Source organism: Schistocerca nitens, chromosome 9 (assembly GCF_023898315.1).
Source record: "Schistocerca nitens isolate TAMUIC-IGC-003100 chromosome 9, iqSchNite1.1, whole genome shotgun sequence".
Classification (NCBI taxonomy): Eukaryota; Metazoa; Arthropoda; class Insecta; order Orthoptera; family Acrididae; genus Schistocerca; species Schistocerca nitens.
The window spans coordinates 399,887,805-399,909,199 of NC_064622.1; the positions used below are offsets into that span (position 1 = coordinate 399,887,805).

Here is a 21,395-nt window from a genome sequence, read left to right on the forward strand (position 1 = left end):
CATATTCTGATTTCTTCACTGATTTCCATTCAAATGATGAAATAGAACACTTGTTTGATGAAACTTCTGTTTTGTCTCTGTTCTATGCCAGTCTCCAACTGTCGCTTCACCGACCCCATACTCAGCAGCAAGTATTTTAATATTTCTCCTTTGTAAAGTTTTTTCAAAGCCTCTAGTTTCACTTTCAATGGCACAAATTTCTCTTACTCCTGCCACTCACTATAATGTATAAATTAAAACATTAAGAAACACACAGTTACATATGTAAAGTACACTGTTCATACAACACTTTAAAATTAACATGAGACGTGGTATCACTACAGTACATACAACAAAGGTCAACCAACATTGTACAATCTGCACTGTATTGTTATTCAGGCATACTGCATTTTGATGAGCACTGTTGCTGAGTAGGCACAACAATAGGGATGACAATAAGGATGGTAGGCACTGTAGGCTCACATGGAGCCAGTAGGCCACATGACTCCAGGACCCAACCCAACCGCCAACACACCATTGGTTCCAGCAGCTTACTTATACAGGGTGTATATGTGAACAAGGAAAAAAAATTCCTGGATTTTTCCAGGATTTCCCGGTTAAAAGTACACTTTCTCCCGGGTGACAGTATATTTTCCCTTATCAATCCTTTGAATGGTTATGGTTTTATACATGGGCGTACAATTTCCCAGCACTTTAGGAAATGAAACTCAGGGAAAAAGACACGTTTTGGAAATATCTTTGATGTGCAGCAACATGTACGCTGCGTATTTTCATATTACAAAAATATACACTGGAATTCCACCACAACACCGCATGTTACTTTCCGAATCATTGAAGAGATTTCTATGTGCTTTTGTAAGCCGCTCGTAGCTCATGTCACGCGATCTCGCCAGCCGATTACAGCGGATATTAAGAGCATAAGACACGTGATGTAGTCAGCCAACAGCGACATCACTGTTAAGTAGCACGAACACACACACAGGGAAAGTTGATAGTTTAAATTAATATACATAATGTTGCTACAAGAAACGGAAAGCTTTCACATATAATATTGGTCTCAAGCTGCAAGAGAAGCTAAGCTTTCGCATATACTGTTGATCTTTATTGCGCGTGTTACACTTTAAGATATTATCACACAAATGTGCCAGTAAAATTTTTAATAATGACATAAATGTCTGATCTTCATGGTTCGAAATTCTTATAAATGGCTCGTCATCAAAGAGTTGATTTTTAAATCTAAATGGCTCGTCATGAAAGAGTTGACTGTTAAATGAGTGTCCAACGCTCCGTGATTTAATAAATTCATGGTACATTCTTGCACATAGTTCAACTTACGTAAAAGGATATTTACTTTGAAAGTAACGCTTTTCAAAACACTATTCGCAATATTTTCCCGCGACCTGTTAGAAATAGGTTCGTTTCAGCAGTTCCCAGAGAGTGCAGATAACAGGCGACACCACGCTTGGTTAACTATCATGACGTAGGAAGCCCGTATGTACGTACGTGTAAAACATCATACATTACGTCACAAAAGAAACAAGACATCAGAGGATACTGCAAGAGCATCGGAATATAGTGAACCATATTAAAATGTGCACATTTAAACTGCATACTTAAAGGGCACATTTGTATGTCCATATTCCCAATGAAGTAGACCTCAGCCTGATATTAAGCTTTTCATTGTGGTTTTCGGGATGTAAATTTTCTTGGAGCACCAGTACTGTATTATATCATGTTTGGTTCTTTATTATGGCAAAATGCAAGACGTGCTAGAAAATGAAAACGTTCACTTGGAATACAGCGAACAGTTGAAACTGGCCAGTACTGTGGAATTAAAAATTTTGTTTCAAATACGTTGACTGTCTCTGGGGAAAAGGTTAACAGAAGTCAAATTTCTTTAGCAAACAGACAAAAATAACTTTATTGTTCCGCAAGGCGATTAATGCTTGACTGTCAGAAAGATGAAAATAAAATAAAATCTGAAACTAATGACATATTTCAGCCTTCCGTAATTATGTGAAAGTGTTTTAATTCACTTGATAGCTCCCGGCCACAGATATTGTTTTGTTTTCATTTGACGTGAGAGTAAACGAAGCGGAAACAGCAAAATCACTAAATGTGAACACGGGTCACATGGAGACTACCCACTATAACAGACTGCTCTGCGCATCAGCCCCGGATCTACATTTGCGAACCAGGTCAATACTAAAAAAAATCGAATTTTCAAAATATGTTCATCTTGTAGCGCACATCTTACTGAAAAGTCTGAAACGTGAAACATATGTATTCGAGGAAATGCAAGACATATTATTTGGTCTAAGTATGTCAAAGTGCAGTGCCACGCCTCTTCATAAAGCATTTTTCTACTGCACGACCAAACTATATTCAGGAGAGTGGAAATTGAAATATCCTGTGGTGCCTCTCCTGCTCCCATCAGCCGGTTTGACAGCCTACCCCTCTTTTAAAAAAAATCTCGCGATTAATAACGGATGAGATTATTTGTAATCGAGAGAACAAGAACTCTTCAGAAAATCTTAACTCTTTATTGCCTATTAGTTAATAACTTGCTGTTTTGTGTGACAAAATTAAATATAGGATATATAAAACCAATACTGACAAGAGATAAGCAAGAAATTACAAATTTCTTCAAACTTTAGCTCCTAGAATTTTTTCTCTCTAATCTTGCTACAGCTTTACATGGCGTGCTTTCCTTTCTGCGAAAGAATATATTATCTCAACAAAGTTCGTCAAACGTTGTGCTATATGAAAAATCGAAATGTCGTTATCTAATACTGAAAAGCTGTTAATACAATAATACCCAAGACTGTGTGGTTTCTCGATCTGATTATGTCTATTTTGTCACTGTCTGCTAGATAAAACAAAATAGGCCTTTCTAATATGACAGCAATTTTGTAACACACCAAATAAACGAGACTGTTTTGGCACAAATGGCAATTTTTATAACACGACAGAATATAATCCACGAAGTACCAATATCAAATGCCTATTAGGCCTACTACATACAAGCAAAAAGCTTTATGTTAGGAAATAGTTTCACATTTCATTCATACACACCAGCTTCTCAAGCACGAGATCGAAAAGTAGTATTCCAAAATTTTTATATAAATTTGGAATCGTCTTATTCTTCCATAATTTGTGTGATGTCCCCGTTTCTTCTCCTTCCCCGTTCTAACAAACAATCTTGTCATCACCAATTCTGTAGCTATTGCTGCCACTGTCAAAACTTGTTCGCCGATTAACTTCACTAACCCTTCCAAAATCACAGGTTGAGTTATCCTGCGATTATTTTCCGGTTAGGCGTTATTACGTGTTCGAACAACACGTTTTCCGCGTTACTTCCAGAATAGAACTTAAGCGGCTGCTAGCCAGGGAGTGTACTACTGGTGATTACTAGTGTAGTGATCTGGCCAAAAATTTTCTGTCAAAATTTCATTTTCTTGGATACACCGAGAAGATAACACGTAATCTTTATTACCTGTTATTCCTGTCAGTCGTTTATTTCCATTCTGGTAGTCTGAATCTATGGATTTCGCTAGTAAAGCCCCGTCCCCTTTTGTCTGCATAATGTTCATCTCTAGATGCGACGAGGATTCTCCTGACAGAGACATCATGTATACTATGCATGCATTCAAAAGTCAACTTATGATTCATTCAGAAATCAACTTTAAATGTATTCAAAAATGTTTCAAAACCAACAGGGAAGGGTTTCAAAATCATCTGAATAATCGATAGACAAACGTGCGCTGGATGCTAGGCGCTTTGTGAAACACGTTTTGTTCCTCAAGAATATGAATTTGGCGCCCCCTTTTCCAGGTAGCATCTAGCTGCTTGCTGCGACTGCTTGCACAGCCAACAGCCACATTCCTGTAGCCAGAAGCAGAAGAATCAACTACTCAAACGTGACCCAACTGCACATGCGCATGAGACCGCGCGTAAATGCTAAAAGAAATCGAATGTAAACAGTTGCGACTTAACGCACATTGGAGGCAATTTGTTGTTATGATGCACTACATAGTCTTCCTTTGACACATTTTCAATTGGCAGACGCTTGCATGAGCGCTGTGTGTCGTTGTTGTGTATGACGCATTTCCTTTGCAATTTAAGTTATTTTCGTTTTTTTCTCTCGTTTATGTTTTATTGTTGAAGTAATATTCTGCAGTAGCGGGATACAGTAATATCCTTTTTTAGAGTATTGGTTCTTACCAGTCAAAATTACAAACATTTAACTGAAAAATAAAACAATGAAAAATTCCCAGAATTCTAAAAATATCCCGGGTTTTTCCCGGTTTTCTCCCGGATGAAAAAATTCCCGGATTTTTCCCGGACCTCCCGGTTGTCCCGGGTCGTATACACCCTGAACAAATGTTGGTGAGGCTGATGGACCGATAGCTATACATATCAAGGTGGTTTTTACCGGGTTTGAAGACCGGAATGATGGTGCTCTCCCACCATTAAGATGGAAAGATGCCATCGCACTAGATCCAGATGAAGTCACTTGTAGTCAGATGAGAGATGTTTAATCATCTGACCTGGATCCGATCCGGCCCAGGAGCTGTGTTGGAGCGATGTGCAAGGGCACTGAGGAGATTCCATTCTGTAAATTGGGCATTATAGGGTCCACTGTGGTGTGTAGCGAATGAGAGGACTTTCCTTTCCATCCACTGTTTGAGGGTGCGAAACACTGAGGGGCAGTTCTCCGATGCAGAAGCTCGAGCAAAGCGCTCTGTACAGCGCTCAGCAATTGCGTATGCGCCAGTAGGTAACATGCCATTGATGGTAATGCCAAGGACACCTGTTGAGCTCTGGTACCCAAAAAGATGTTCGATCTTCATCCAGACTTGGGAAGGTAGGTATGGCACCCAATGGTCGAGACGTATCTCTCCCAACACTCCTGCTTCCGTCTTTTTATAAGCTGGTGAACGCAGGCGCGGAGCCACTTAAATGCTATGAGATGCTCCAGGGAAGGGTGCCGTTTATGCCGCTGTTGAGCTCGCCAATGCTCCTTAATTGCCTCAGCAACTTCCGGCGACCACCAAAGGACCACCTTTCGCCAGGGGCACCCTAAAGAGCGAGGTATCGCATTTTCCGCTGTAGTAATAATTGTTGTTATCACCTGATTAACCATCACATCAATGTTACCATGAGGGGAAAGTCAGCGGTGACAGCACATGTCAAAGTTTCCCAGTCTGTCTTGTTTAAAGTCCATCTGTACAAGCGTCTGTGGGCCTGACGCCGGGGCAGTGACAGGAAGATAGGGAAGTGGTCACTACCACACAGGTTGTCATGTTCTCTCCAGTGGATAGACAGCAGAGAAGTCCTGCGCTGCAAATGGATAAATCAATGGCTGAGTAACTACCACAAGCCACACTGAAATGTGTGGCAGTCCCAGTATTTAAGAGGCAGAGGTCGAACTGAGACAGTAAAGCTTTGACATCTCTGCCTTGGCCAGTAAGCACGGTGCCACCACACAAGGGGTTAAGGGCGTTAAAATCTCCCAAAAGTAGGAAAGGTTTAGGGAGCTGATCATCAGTGCAGCTAATACATTCAGGGGTACTTCACCATCTGGAGGAAGATATATATTGCAGACAGTTATTTCCTATGTCATCCTTATTCTGACAGCCACAGCTTCAAGAGGGATTTGAAGGTGCACAGTTTCACTACAGTCCGAGTTTGCAGATTCCACCTGACACTCGATTATGGTCGCTACGGTTCTTGTAATATCCCTTATAGCTGCAGAGGGCAGTGGTCCGCATTTCCAGGAACCAGGTATTCTGGAGGGCAATGCAAAAAGCAGGTGTAAAGCTTAACAGTTGTCGCAACTGAGCCAGGCGGTGGAGAAAACCGCTGCAATTCCACCGGAGGATGATGTCATCGTGTTACTGGGAAGGCATGGAACATTCAATGAGGCAGTTTACGCCTCAGGGTCACCTGCTGCCACTGACTTATTGCCAGAGCAGTCTATATCCATTGCGTCTGATCTATGTCCTCAGTGGACACCAGAATCTCCTACTTTTCTTCAGATGCAGAGCTTGAAGGTGGCAGTGGTGTGGGTGCAAGCGCTTGCTCTTAGCGGTCCTCTTTTTGGACTTTTCTCGCTGCTCCTTGGGTTTCTCTGGCTGGGAGAGCTACACTGATTCAGTCTCTGGGAATGAAGATGATCATGAAGCCCTATGACCAGCTGCTTTTGGGCACTTCAGCCACTGGTGGGCATCATCTTTCCCATTAGCAGAAACCTGGGAAGGGAGTGACCCAAGATACCCCTTCCCGGCGAGAGGAGCCGAAGAAGACTTACGCCTCTCCGGCTGAGAAGTGGGGACAGGTGTCCCCGATGGTTGGGAGGGGGTGGGGGGCGGCAGTTCTCCTGAAATAGGTGGTGCAGGAGCAACAGGGGGGGGGGGGGGGGGGGGGAAGTGCGCCCCACCATCAAGGGGGCAGGTGTAACCTTCTGGCTCTGAGAGCCGACGGAATTTGCGAAACTGATGGGGCTATAACTGTTCTCGTAACAGCGGTGTAGGAGGAGGTCATAGCCACAGGATGTAGGTGCTCATATTTTCTCTTAGCCTCAATGAAGGTCAGTCGGTCCAGGGTTTTGTATTCAATGATTTTCCTCTCATTCTGTAAAATCCTACAGTCTGGCGAGCAAGGCGAATGGTGCTCTCTGCAGTTGACATAGATGGGAGGTGGGGAACATGGATTATTGGGATATGATGGACGGCCACAATCTCGACATGTGACGCTGGAGATTCAGCGGGAAGACAATGGCCTAACTTCCAGCATTTAAAGCACCGCATCAGGGGAGGGATATATGGGTTGACATCACAGCGGTAGACCATCACCTTGACCTTCTCTGCTAAGGTGTCACCCTTGAAGGCCAAGATGAAGGCACCGGTGGCAACCTGATTATCCCTTGGACCCCGATGGACGCGCAGCATGAAATGAACACCTCACCGCTCTAAATTGGCGCACAGCTCGTCGTTAGACTGCAAAAGAAGGTCCCTGTGGAGGATAATACCCTGGACCATATTTAAGCTTTTATGTGGTGTGATGGTAACAGAAACATCCCCCAACTTGTTACAAGTGAGTTAAGTCCGTGACAGGGCAGAGGATGCTGTTTTTATCAAATCATATCCAGAGTGCATTTTGGACAAGGCCTCCACCTCCCCAAACTTGTCCTCTAAATGCTCTACAAAAAACTGTGGCTTCATCAAAACAAAGGAGTCCCCATCAGTTCTCGTATGTACGAGGTACCTGGGTGAATAAGGTTCACTGCCATCCTTAGCCTGACATTCCTCCCATGGTGTGGCCAGGGAGGGGAATGATTTAGGGTCGTACTTTCTTGCATTGTACTGAGACTTTGAACGTTTAGGGACTGCTGGCGTTTGATCACCAGCAAGTGATGACGTGGTACGCTTCATTGCAAGTCACCCGCCCTGATGCCACCCACACTGACCAGGGGCCCTCCCCACACTTGCCACCCAGCCACAGCAAAGGCCACCTGGCAGGATGGCCATTGCTGGGAGTCCCAATGCCCAAAGATGATGGGCATCCACTCCTCGCCATTCGTGGGGAGTTAACAGCGCAGGCATTAGCAGAGCGATCCCCATGTTGTAAAGGGGCTACAACCAACAGGGTACATGGCGGCCCCACCACAACGGACTGGCTACCGTGCTGGATATGAGGTGCAAAGAAGTCTGTGGTCATTGGCAGTGCAAAAAGTGACACTGCATAGTGCATGGTGGAAAATGCACCCCGGAAGGTATCCTCGCCCAAGAGATGGGGAATGAGTTGGACTGCATTGCGACGACGAGAAAGTGGGTTAAAGATCTGAAGGTATGATGAACGCAATGCACCATGTAAGGTGCCCTTCTCCAACTGACTCGCTCTTTAGGAAAATTTTGAAAATGGAGGTCAAACCCTACAGGGGAACAACACACAAAGACTGAAACGTGTGAGACTCCTGTTAGTCGCCTCTTACGACAGGCGGGAATACCTCGGGCCTAATCTAATCCCCAAACCCGCAGGTGGGACTCATAATGAACTAACACATAACGTAGATGAGATAATGATTAATGAAATATCAATGCTGCTGTATACATTAGGATGTAATGATTTTTATGGAGAACAGTAATACAAGTTAATGAAAGTTTCATTCAAGGAGCTGAGCAACAAGGATATATTAGTTTAGGAATTTCTAATGATTTTTATGTGGTGGTAAGTTTTATTTTCTGACATGATTATTTTCAATTTAATTTTGTTTGATGATATTTGTAAATAGCGGTGTAATAGTAATGGCCAATTTCCTATTGGTTTAGAGTATCTCTTTGAAATGAGAATTTTGTATCACCATGGCAATTGACGTGGGGACGAATTTCTTGAGTTTTGAGCTGTAAATCATTAATCTGTATTGTTAGTAATATGTGCTACATGTTGTGTAGTGTGAGAGTACTAATCTGTGTCCTGTGCTGATAGTATTTCTGTTCGTGGGAGACATAAGTTCAATTTCTAACACACAGAATAATAAAAATTGCATTGTACTGGGACTTGGGAACGTTTAGGGACTGCTGGTGTTTGATCACCAGCAAGTGATGAAAAAATGGAGTTTTTACAATTTGGAAGTCATAGTAAAAAAAGTTAAACTAACATGAATAGAGAAATTTGGAAATAAAAGTAAACAACATTTGCTTCCTAAAAAGAGTAAAAAAGTTTGAAAAAGGTGAATAAAGTTGAGAAAAGTGACAGACACCACACCCTTTTCATGGTGCTAGCAAAATGTCTCAACGAGTACAAACTGTGGTGGGCCAAACACACATGATTTTTGCATTTTGGAAGGATGGTTTCTAAGTCAGAAAACAATGAAGCATGAATGTTCTTCCTATTTAATGCACAAGAACTACGAGTTTCGGCAGTCAAAGGCCTCATTTTTTTTTATCATACCACATAAAGACGACAGCATCAAATCATATTTCTCTACCATGCAAGATTTTAATGTTATGATTGTCTTCAACAATAAGAACTACCGTTTTCTGCTGAATTGTAAGCTTTCTAGGTTTACTGGCTGTAACTACACAAAATTTCCACTCTTTTACAGTGCAGAATCCAACGCTTGGGTAAATATCACAATATTACCAGTTCATGCGCAATTGGCCATAAACTTAACATTTTCCGTGACATTAAATCACATCACCTGTGTGCAGAAATCTATAGTTCATGCTCTGTATTCTTATCTGTTTCATTATCTTCTTATATTTACATATTTGTGGTCAAATGAGAAATAATGTGAATTTTTTTTCAACTTGCCATCTTAACTGTACTAAAACAGATATCTTTTAAGCCAAAAAGTGGATAGGCCTTGCAGCTGTTTTATCTGGTAACATGAGTGACTTGAGAGTTCAAAATTATCAACCAAAAACTGCAACCTACCAACTGACAAGAATTGATTGTGATAACTATTAACAACTTACAGTTGACTGATTGAAAATTAAAGGAACAGCAGCAAGCATTCAGACATGTTGTGATGCCAATATCTTGTCAGTGTAAACAAGTTAGGAATTTCAGCACTAGTAGGCTTCAATTTGCAGACCATTTAGTGTTAATTCCTTAAAGACCCACTTTTTAAAACAAGGTTTATTAAAAGCAAACCAAACTCACATTGAAACTTCCTGGCAGATTAAAACTGTGTGCCGGACCGAGACTCGAACTCGGGACCTTTGCCTTTCGCGGTCAAGTGCTCAACCAAGCTACCCAAGCACGACTCACGCCCCATCCTCACAGCATCACTTCTGCCAGTACCTCGTCTCCTACCTTCCAAACTTTACAGAAGCTCTCCTGCAAACCTTGCCCGCAAAAGGCAAAGGTCCAGAGTTCGAGTCTCGGTCCGGCACACAGTTTTAATCTGCCAGGAAGTTTAATATCAGCACACACTCCGCTGCAGAGTGAAAATCTCATACTGCAAACTCACATTGTTCTTGTGACAATTTCAGGAAGAATGACGAAGATTTTCATTAAAAGTCAGAATTCCTTCCAAGCAGGTTCGTTAATATGGAGCTTCCCTGTAAGTAGTCCTGCTCAAAACAGAGCAATGGCCAAAAATCAGTCATTTTCAAGCATCTGACACTAACTAGATACTTTTCTGATTATTGTTTTGTAGACTTCATTCTCCACATGAAATAATTTCTTTGAATCCCAAATGTATACAGAATATTTTTGCAAAATTTACAGTCTACTAATGATTTATTTTGACAGTTAAAATATTCTATCCTTTTTCTTCGGAGTTTATGTGAGATGACAATGCTACTTTAAAACATTGAGTACAAACTGAATTTGTCTTAATTTTTAATTGTTCTACATTTAAGTTTCTATATTAACACCCTTTACAAATTGATTCAATAATAAAAAAATACGTAACAATAATGCTCTTCAACATATAGTGCATATTAAGCCCATGAACATGACCACACTAACAAAAGAGTCCAACAAGAAACGAGAAACGGGAAGCGAAGCAAAGAGTGGTGCCAGGAGAAGACATTATGAAAAGTTAAGAAGTGAATACCTACTTGTGCTTTCAAAGGATCATCAGCAAGCAACCAAAGTACTTTGCAGCAATTGGAGAATATTGTGAACTGTGTTCCCACAGACTGCGTCATCAGTTGAAACATAATTTCTAGGGCCTCATCAACCTGTATAAAAATTTAGAATTACAAATAACCACAAAATTTGCAGAAACATAGTTTATTTACCAAAAGATGAACATTAATTTTGCGAATACACACCATATGAAGAAATATTACCTGCCAAATGTTGTCCCTGTTTTCTGGGTATTTTGCCAGATTCAAGAGTAACTGTGTTCCAAGTGAACATAGTCTCTGATATGCAAATGAACGATTTGATCGTTTAAGTTCACCAAAAACTTTCGGTAGGTATTCACTTGCAGAAAAATCTTTACATATCTCTCTAGACAGTTCAGTCAAAGAAGCTGCAAAAAGATAAAACAGAAAAAATGCATTTCCTTATGTTTCACTCAACTCATCAATTACCAATATAACAGAATACTAACAGTCAAACCTCGATTCTTTAAAGGACTCAACTCCCACATATAAAACAGCTCCAAACATGTGATTACTTTACAAATGGGTAACTGTGTTAAATACTTGACATTAAGCATATAGCAGTATGTGAGAAAAAGTTTATTAAAGGTTTGAAATTAGGTTTAAAGTTTATTAGAAAACACCATGTGCTCTCATTCTCAAATACTGAATGAATATAGTGGGAACTATAAGTTTAGTGAGCTCTACTGGCTCAAGACAAACATAGTTTCCAACTGTAATACTTGTCTTACTAAGTTAAACTCTTCTTTTAACGTAAGATTACACCTCTTACTGATTAAATTACGATGGTGTTTTAAGTTCAACCAATTATATAAAGCATTGAAAAGTCAAATTTTTCTTGCCCCTGAAAGCTGTTAGGTAGGCCACCTGCCACTGGGACTGTGAACCATTAATCACATTAGTCGGTTAGTAATAAACATGATATCGAAATATCAATATGGTACCAGCATGGAACACAGACGTCAATTTGAGTACGTCAGTTGGAGTTGGTTCACCACTTGGAACGTGTGGGGATATATTTTTAATTACGACCATACCTAGTGCAGTTCTGTGGTATTCAACCCTATATTTACAGCTAGGTCTGATTTGTAATACTGTTATATAATGATGCAATAGTTGTTCTCATGTTCAACCACTGTAAAGTTGTGAGGAAGGAACTGCAAATCCAGTCAGTTGACAGATAAAACCGGAGACAGTGGCCACTGCAGTAATCTATTAGGAAGGACAACAAAAATGCTGCGTTACTGGCCATGAAAGCCTACATCATTTGAATAGTGAACTTACTTAGAGACATGAAGAGCATGATTATCTGTCCCAGGGAATTCTGTTCAAAGCACCTCAGATTATTTGTGTACTTCCACCGCAATGTCTGAACAGGTTGCGAGGGGTTTCTGGTAACACCTCTATTTTTCAGACTTAAGCAGTTACTAGGCAGCCGCTTTCGTGCAGCAAAACCCCTCCAAAAGGCCTGTAAAAATAGGCAGAATAGAAATGTATAGTATCTACAGTTCTTTAAATTATGTGGACACATTTATGAACAATATAAACTACTGGTAACTTAACATAATGTACCTGTATTTTGACCGCAGCACGATTTTCAATTTCTGATTGGGATATGGGAACTAGTACTTTTCGTTTTGCTTCTCTTTCTCTTTTGGACCAAACACTCCTGAACCATCTCTGTATAGTAATAATACAACATCTCTGTGTCAAATACAACTCACGCTGACGTTTCATATTAAGAGTGGCTCGAAACCATCTCTGAATAATAACAGATGCCCACCTTTTCCTCTGATAAATATTTCTATCATATTTCATCAACAATGTAGCCCTGTATTTCTGCTGAATGTGTATCACTATTAACCTCAGTTTTTGGTACTCTTGTTGCTGTAATTTTGTTGAACGCATATTTCGATACCACTGTTGTATAATAACTGCACTACTTTTTTGTTCCAAAAATGATGTTCGTTCTTTTCTCATTAAATGCACAGCTCTAATCCAACATTGTATTTTCATAGCAGCAGCCTTTTGTACCTGAAAAGCAGCCTTGTGTTGCTTCATTGCTCTGTTGGCTCTAAATCTCTGCTGAACTAATTGAACAGTCAACCTCAGTTTTTGGTATTCACGTTGCTTTAATTTTGTTAAAAGCATATTTCGATACCACTGTTGTATAATAACTGCACTACTTTTTTGTTCCAAAAATGATGTTCGTTCTTTTCTCATTAAATGCACAGCTCTAATCCAACATTGTATTTTCATAGCAGCAGCCTTTTGTACCTGAAAAGCAGCCTTGTGTTGCTTCATTGCTCTGTTGGCTCTAAATCTCTGCTGAACTAATTGAACAGTCAACCTCAGTTTTTGGTATTCACGTTGCTTTAATTTTGTTAAAAGCATATTTCGATACCACTGTTGTATAATAACTGCACTACTTTTTTGTTCCAAAAATGATGTTCGTTCTTTTCTCATTAAATGAACAGCTCTAATCCAACATTGTATTTTCATAGCAGCAGCCTTTTGTACCTGAAAAGCAGCCTTGTGTTGCTTCATTGCTCTGTTGGCTCTAAATCTCTGCTGAACTAATTGAACAGTCAACCTCAGTTTTTGGTATTCACGTTGCTTTAATTTTGTTAAAAGCATATTTCGATACCATTGTTGTATAATAATTGCACTTCGTTTTTGCTCCAGAAATGATATGCGTTCTTTTCTCATTAAATGAACAGCTCTAATCCAACACTGTATTTTCATAGCAGCAGCCTTTTGGAGCTGGAAAGTAACCTGCTGTTGCTTCATTGCTCTGTTGGCTCGAAATCTCCGCTGAATTGTAATAGCGGATTTTATTTTTCTTATATTCTTCACTCTAGTTCTGATCAAATGTCTTCTCCACCAACATTGTAGCCTCACTGCAGCAGCCTCATACTTAGGTAGCTAAAAAAAACAAAAAACGTAACAATAGAGTTAGAACATATAGACTCAAACTCATTTATTAAACAATGATTTGACTATTTACCTGAAACTTCAGGAGTATCTGCCACAGTAATGAAAGTGTTTTTTCTCTGTGACCATCTACAATGTCACGTGATGTAATATTGCTTTTTATATCAAAGCCTGCTGAAATTAGAGATGCAAATGCAAGTCCTACATTGTGTATTTTCTGCAGCCTTGACAAAGCCGGTGCTCTAAGCTTTGACATGATGGTTTCGTCTTGCAGTATTATTTCCATAACACGACTGGGAATGAAGTGAAATCAAGTGAAATCATGGCCTTTAGTAAATTGAAACAATAATAAATTTGATTTTACCATCCATATATAGAGTCACAGTGTCATTCAGTTGCATGAAGCACTTACCACAAGCGAATACCATCCCGAAGATCAAGAAGCTTGGTCACAGCATAATCAAACTCATTCAGATATGACTGTTCATGAGTTACAATGTAACCAAAATGTCGCAGACACTTTGTGACGTCACCAACAGCTGATAAAAATTCTCTAGAAAACGCCAGCAACACATCACGACTTGACTGAAAGTATAAAGATGAAGGAAGTATGCAATCAACACACACTCAATAAATGGCTGGCAGCAAAGTACTACATGTTCAATAAACTGAACTTAGATTAAATAATAGAAAGGACAATACTATACACATGCATGTCATCTCATGAGCGTAACTTCATACCATACATGAATACAAGTTTAGTAAATTCGACAATAAAACCCTCATCCTCAGGCAATATTACTGCAATCCACAGTCCCCATTTTAAAATGGCAGTGAGGCAGGTTACCTTTCTATGCAAAAGTACAGGATGAACCCATCCTCCTTAACCCTGTCTCTATCTCCATCTACATACATACTGTGCAAACCACTGAAGTGTACGGCAGCGGGTACTTCCAATAGTGCTAAATATTAGGGTATCCAATCACGTAAAGAGTGCAGGAAGAATGCTGTTTAACTGCTGTGAATGCTCTAACTGATCTAACCTCATCATCTCTAACACTATGGGTGTAAAATTATGAGCAAGCTGTAGTATACTCTTAATTTATTCATTTAACGCTGGTTTTTGTAAATATTTAGGTAAGGTTTTGCAGAATAGTTGGCTTCCTCCTTCAAGCATCTATCAGTTCAGGTTTTCCATTACCTCCTCGATGTTTTACAGTGAGTCAAACAAGCTAATGACCATTTCTACAATATCCCCCCTTAGTCTTGTCTGGAATAGGTTCCACAAATTTCAGGTACATTTTTAATGTTTTTTATTTATTCTTCTCTGTAGAATGATTTGGTCGCATTATCCCAGTACCCTATCTATCTTCATCTACACTTACTACAATGAACTATCTTCACAATTATTCTCTGTTATTCCAATCTCGAACAGTGTGTGGAAGAAGTGAACACCTGCATCTTTCTGTGTTAACTCCGATTTCCCTTTCCCTAATTTTATTATGATGATCACTTCTCCACAAGTGGGTCAGCATCAACAAAATATTTTCACATGCGGAGGAGAAAGTTGGTAACTGAAGTGTCATGAGAAGATTCTGCTGCAATGAAATACGCCCTTGTTTTAATGATGTCCACCCCAAATTCTGTGTCATGTCGGTGACACACACTCCTCTATTTCTGTACAAAACATGCTGCTCTTCTTTGGTCTTTCTTGATGTACACCATCAATCCTATCTGGTAAGGATCTCACACCGCACAGCAGTACTCCAAAAGAGGATGGACAAGCATAGTGTATGCAGTCTCTTCAGTAGATCTGTTACATTTTCTAAGTGTTCTGTCAATAAAACACAGTCTTTGGTTTGCCTTCCAAACATTTTCTGTGTGTTCTTTCCAATTTAAATTGTTCATCATTGTAATTCCTAGGTATTTAGTTGACTTTATGGCATTTAGATCTGACTGATTTATCTTGTAACCAAAGTTTAATGTACTCATTTTGGAAATAATGTGGATGATCTCTCAATTTTAATTATTTAGCATCAACTGCCGATTTTCACACCACACAGATGTATTTTCTAAATCGTTTTGCAATTTGTTTTGACCTTCTGATGAAAAGACAGATGCTCACATTGCCTTCAAATTGTTTGTACAGATAAGGAACAGCAGAGGCCCTATAACACTACCTTGGGGAATGCTAGAAATCACTTGTTTTACTCTAAGACTTTCCATCAATTACTATGAACTGTGACATCTTCAACAGGAAATCATGAATCAAGTCACGTAACAGAGACAATATTCCATAAGCATGCAATTTCACTACATGTTGCTCTTGTGGTATAGTGTCAAAAGCCTTCTGGAAATCTAGAAATACAGAATCAATTTGAAATCCCTCCCCAATAGCACTCAACAGTTTGTGTGTGCATAGATGACTGTATCAACAGTCCGTTCTCTTTTTGGTAAGTTGGTTGGTTGGTTTAAAAGAGGGGGGAAGGGACCAAACTACCAGGTCATCGGTCCCTTGTTCCTAATAAAACAATGCCACAAGTGTGAGAATAAGACAGAAGAGACATATAATACAAAACAGAAACAAAGGAAAAATCAGTAGAATGAAGGAGAGGCAACGAACACCACAAGGAACAGAAGAGGACAAGAAAACAACAGAGAGATGCTAGGAACAGAAGAGAGTAAAACAAGAAAGCAGATTACAGTGGCTGGCTTACCACGGGAATACAAAGGAAAAGCCAGCCACTCCGCAACACATTAAAACGTCCACCATAAAAACAGCACCTGATGGGCCGATAGCTATCCACATCAAGTGGGTTTTTACCAGGTTTGAGCACCAGAATGATGGTGCTCTTCCGCCATTGTGATGGAAAGATGCCATCACACCAGATTCGATGGAAGATGATGAGGATGTGTCACTTGTAGTCAGATTAGAGATGTTTAATGATCTGGCCCTGGATCCGATCAGGCCCAGGCTTTATGCCAGGGAAATGTGCAAGGGCACTGAGGAGCTACCACTCTGTAAATGGGGCGTTATAGGATTCACTGTGGCGTATAGTGAATGAGAGGAATTTCGCTTCCAGTGGCTGTTTGAGAGTGCGAAAAGCTGGGGGGTAATTCTCCGATGCAGAGGTGCGAGCAAAGTGTTCGACAATCGTCTTTGCGACAGTAGATAGCACGCCATATATGGTAACACCGGGAACACCTGTTGGTGTCTGGTACCTTAAAAACGTTTGATCTTTGCCCAGACTTGGAAAGGAAATATATGACACCCAATGGTCAAGACTATCTCTCCCAACACTTCTGCTTCCGTCGTTTGACACCTTGGCGACGCTCCTTAATTGCTTCAGCAACTTCTGGCAACCACCAAGGGACTGCCTTACACCAGGGGAACCCTAAAGAGTGAAGGATCGCATTTTCTGCTGCAGAATTCATTGTTGTAGTCACCTGTGCAACCATCACATCAATGTTACCATGTGAGGGGGATTCAACAATGACAGCAGAGGTAAAAGTTTCCCAGTCCACCTTGTTTAAAGCAAATTTGGGCAGGTGTCCGTTGGCCTGACACCGGGACAGTGACCGGAAGATGGAGAAGTGGTCACTACCACACAGGTCGTCATGTTCTCTCCAGTGGATAGATGGGAGAATTCCTGGGTTGCAAATGGATAAATCAATGGCTGAGTAACTACCACAAGCCTCACTGAAATGTATGGCAGTCCCAGTATTTAAGAGGCAGAGGTCGAACTGAGACAGTAAAGCTTTGACATCTCTGCCTTGGCCAGTAAGCACGGTGCCACCACACAAGGGGTTAAGGGCGTTAAAATCTCCCAAAAGTAGGAAAGGTTTAGGGAGCTGATCATCAGTGCAGCTAATACATTCAGGGGTACTTCACCATCTGGAGGAAGATATATATTGCAGACAGTTATTTCCTATGCCATCCTTATTCTGACAGCCACAGCTTCAAGAGGGGTTTGCAGGCGCACAGTTTCACTACAGTCCGAGTTTAGGACATAAATGCAGATTCCACCTGACACTCGATAATGGTCGCTACGGTTCTTGTAATATCCTTTATAGCTGCAGAGGGCAGTGGTCCGCATTTCCAGGAACCAGGTTTTCTGGAGGGCAATGCAAAAAGCAGGTGTAAAGCTTAACAGTTGTCGCAACTCAGCCAGGCGGTGGAGAAAACCGCCACAATTCCACCGGAGGATGACGTCATCGTGTTACTGGGAAGGCATGGAACATTCAATGAGGCAGTTTACGCCTCAGGGTCACCTGCTGCCACCGACTTATTGCCTGAGCAGTCTATATCCATTGTGTCTGAGGGTCTGGCGAGATCTAGGTCCTCAGTGGGTGCCAGAATATCCACCGCATCCTCAGACACAGAGCTTGTACGTAGCGGTGGAGTGGGTGCCACCGCAACCTCCTTGATCTTAAGGGTCTTCGTTTTGGGTTTCTCTTGCTGCTCCTTGTGTTTCCCTGGCTGGGAGGACTTCACTGGCTCAGTCTCCAGGACTGAGGATGAGCATGAATACCTATGATGAGCTGCTTTTGAGTTCCTCAGCCAATGGCGGGTTTCATCTTTCCCACTCGCAGAAACCTGGGAAGGGAGTGACCTAAGGGGCCCCTTCCTAGCAAAAGAAGCCGAAGATTTACGCTTCTCCACCTTAGAAGTGGGGACAGATGTCCCTGATGGTTTGGGGGGGGGGGGGGGGTTGCTCTCAAAGTAGGTGGTGCGGCAGCAACAGGGAGGAAAATGCCCCCAACCATCATGGGGGCAGGTGTAGTCTTCCATCTCTGAGAGGTGACTGGGGTTGGCGGAGCTAATGGTGTCAGAACTGTTGTAGCCACAGCGTAAAACTATGTCATATGTACAGGATGCAGGTGTTCACATTTCCTCTTAGCCTCAGTGTAGGTCAGTCGGTCCAGGGTCTCATGCTCCACGATTTTCCTTTCTTTCTGGAGAATCCTGCAGTCTCCCAAGCAAGGCAAATGGTGCTCTCCGCAGTTGACACAGATGGGAGGTGGGGCACATAGAGTATTGGGATGTGATGGGTGTCTGCAATCTCAGCATGTGACGCTGGAAGTACAGCGGGAAGACATATAGCCGAACTTCCAGCACTTAAAGCACCGCATCAGGGGAGAGATATAGAGCTTTACATCACAGCAGTAGACCATCACCTTGACCTTCTCGGATAATGTATTACCCTTGAAGGCCAAGATGAAGGCACCGGTGGCAACCTGATTACCCCTCGGACCCCAGTCGACACGCCAGTCGAGATGTACACCTCGCCGCTCTAAATCGCCACACAGCTCATCATCAGACTGCAAAAGAAGGTCCCTGTGAAATATGATACCCTGGACGATATTTGAGGTCTTATGGGGTGAGATGGTTACAGAAACATCCCCCCAGCTTGTCACAAGCGAGTAACGTCCATGACTGGGCAGAAGATGCTGTTCTGATCAAGGCTGACACAGATCTCATTATGGACAAGTCCTCCACCACCCCAAACTTGTCCTCTAGATGCTCAACAAAAAACTGAGGCTTCATTGTCATGAAAGATTCCCATCAGCTCTCAAACATACAAGGTACCGGCGCGAGTAAGATCCGCTACCATCCTTAACCATACGTTCCTCCCATGGTATGACCAGGGAGGGGCACGATTTGGAGTCTTACTTCTGTGTGTTGAATTCAGCTCGTGAATGCTTAGAGACTGATTGTGTTTCACCACCAGCAAGAGATGGCCATTGCTGGGAGTCCCGACATCTCAGGGGAATGGGCATCTACCTCTTGGCATACGTGGGCAGTTAATGGCTCAAGCATCAGCAGAGCAATCCCTGTGAGGTCAGGGGGCTACAACAAACAGGGTGCATGGCGGCCCCACCACAATGGGCTGGCTACCGTGCTGGATATGAGGTGCAATGAAGTCTGTGGTCATCGAAGGCGCAAAACACGACACTGCATAGTGCATGGTGGAAAACACACCCAGGAAGGTATCCTCGCCCAAGAGACAGAGAATGGGCAGGACTAAAATGAGACGACGAGAAAGTGGGCTAAAGATCTCAATGCAAGATGGACACGATGCACCATGTAAGGCGTCCTTCCCCAATTGGCTCGCTCTTCGGGAAAATTTTGAAAAATGGATGTCAAACCCTACAGGGGACCATCACATAAAGGGGCGAAACATATTAGATTCCTTTTGGTCGCCTCTTACGACAGGCAGGAATATCTCGGGCCTATTCTAACCCCCGGACCCGCAGGGGGGTCTTCGAGGTAATTCATAATGCTCAAACACATGGTCAAAATCCTGCTGCATATCGACTTTAATGATATGGGTCTGTAATTTAGTGGATTACTCCTATTGCCTTTCTTGAATATTGGTGTGACCTGTGCAACTTTCCAGTCTTTGGATACAGATCTTTTGTCAAGCGAGCGGTTGTATATGGTTGTCAAGTATGCAGCTACTGCATCAGCATACTCTGAAAGGAAACTAATTGGTATACAGTCTGGACTCGAAAACTTACTTTTATTAAGTGATTTGAGTTGCTTCACTACTCTGAGGATCTCTACTATTAAGTACTCATATTGGCAGCTGTTCTTGATCAAATTCTGGAATATTTACTTCGTCATCATTGGTGAAGCAATTTCAGAAGGCTGTTTTTAGTAACTCTGCTTTTGCAACACTGTCGTTGTAGTACTGCCATTCATTGAGGTAAAAAGAGAAGAGTGGTGGCATTATGTAACAAACTAGAAGCCAATGTTTGCATCGTAACAAGCCCAAAACATTAGGTTCACTGCTTTCACATCCCCATAGTTAGCCACGGTGCCATTTCCCCATGATGTCATTGACTGTGTCATATTACTGGAGCAAATATGCAATTAGGAACAGAAAACGTTCGAAATTGCTTTCCTGACACTTTGTTATTCATGTAAGTTCTGTAACTTTTAGCGTTTAAAACAGTTGTTGCATGCACACGACAGAAATAACGAACAAGAAGCACTCATAAACAGTAGTCTGCATATGTTTTGGTCCATTTAAAATGCTGACAGGCCCTGCCCACTCTAGCTTCAAAACATCATACAGCGCAAGTCTGTAGAGCCATCTCCCTTCTTTTTTTTGCCTCCATGTTTCTACTGCTATCACACAGAGGAGGCACTATTTGTATCTTTCTGCTAGCATACTTTATGTATGATCAGAATCTCCCTGGATTTTCTGCCAGGTTTCACAACAAAGTTCCACTGTGGAAACTATTATAAGCATCTTGCATGGAAGTCGCGTGGGCTCATGAACTAACTGCTCGAAATAATTATCAGAGAATGCGTTTAGCATAATTTTGGATGATGTTTTATAGGTACGACTATATTTAAATATGTATTTACGCCAACAAATCAAGGGTAACTTAAAGTCACCACCAACTATAATCATATGACTCGTGTCCATGTCTGAAATCAAACTCAAGTTATTTTTGAACCTGTCAGCAGTTGTATCATCTGAAATGGGAGGTCAGTAAAAGGATCCAATTATTGTTTATTCTGGTTGCCACGAATGACCTCTGTCCATACTAAATCAACGAAAAATCTACTTCAATTTCAGTACATGATAAACTTACTTGTAACAGCAACAAACACGCCACTGCCAACAGTGTACAGCCTATCCTTTCGGAACACTGTAAAATTGTTCACAAAAATTTCGGCTGAACTTATCTCCGGCTCTAGCCAGATTTCAGTGCCTATAACAATTTGAGGATCAGAGCTTTCTACTAGCACTTGGAGCTCTGATACTTTCTCAATACATCTACAACAATTTACAACTGTTGTACCAATGGTTCATGTATCTA

The 21,395-nt window shown here is 41.5% G+C and overlaps 1 protein-coding gene across 1 annotated transcript in view; it reads right to left on the reverse strand.

The window, feature by feature from the left end:
* The window catches only part of LOC126203363 (protein abnormal spindle-like), a 153,228-nt gene that overhangs the window by 13,586 nt on the left and 118,247 nt on the right, over positions 1-21,395 (reverse strand). The window contains exons 10-15 of the mRNA XM_049937660.1: positions 13,972-14,144; positions 13,633-13,852; positions 12,198-13,550; positions 11,910-12,093; positions 10,809-10,993; positions 10,575-10,697 (exon numbers count right to left, since the gene is read on the reverse strand). Coding sequence (XP_049793617.1) covers positions 10,575-10,697; positions 10,809-10,993; positions 11,910-12,093; positions 12,198-13,550; positions 13,633-13,852; positions 13,972-14,144 — 2,238 coding nt within the window. The remainder of the gene's footprint in view (positions 1-10,574; positions 10,698-10,808; positions 10,994-11,909; positions 12,094-12,197; positions 13,551-13,632; positions 13,853-13,971; positions 14,145-21,395) is intronic.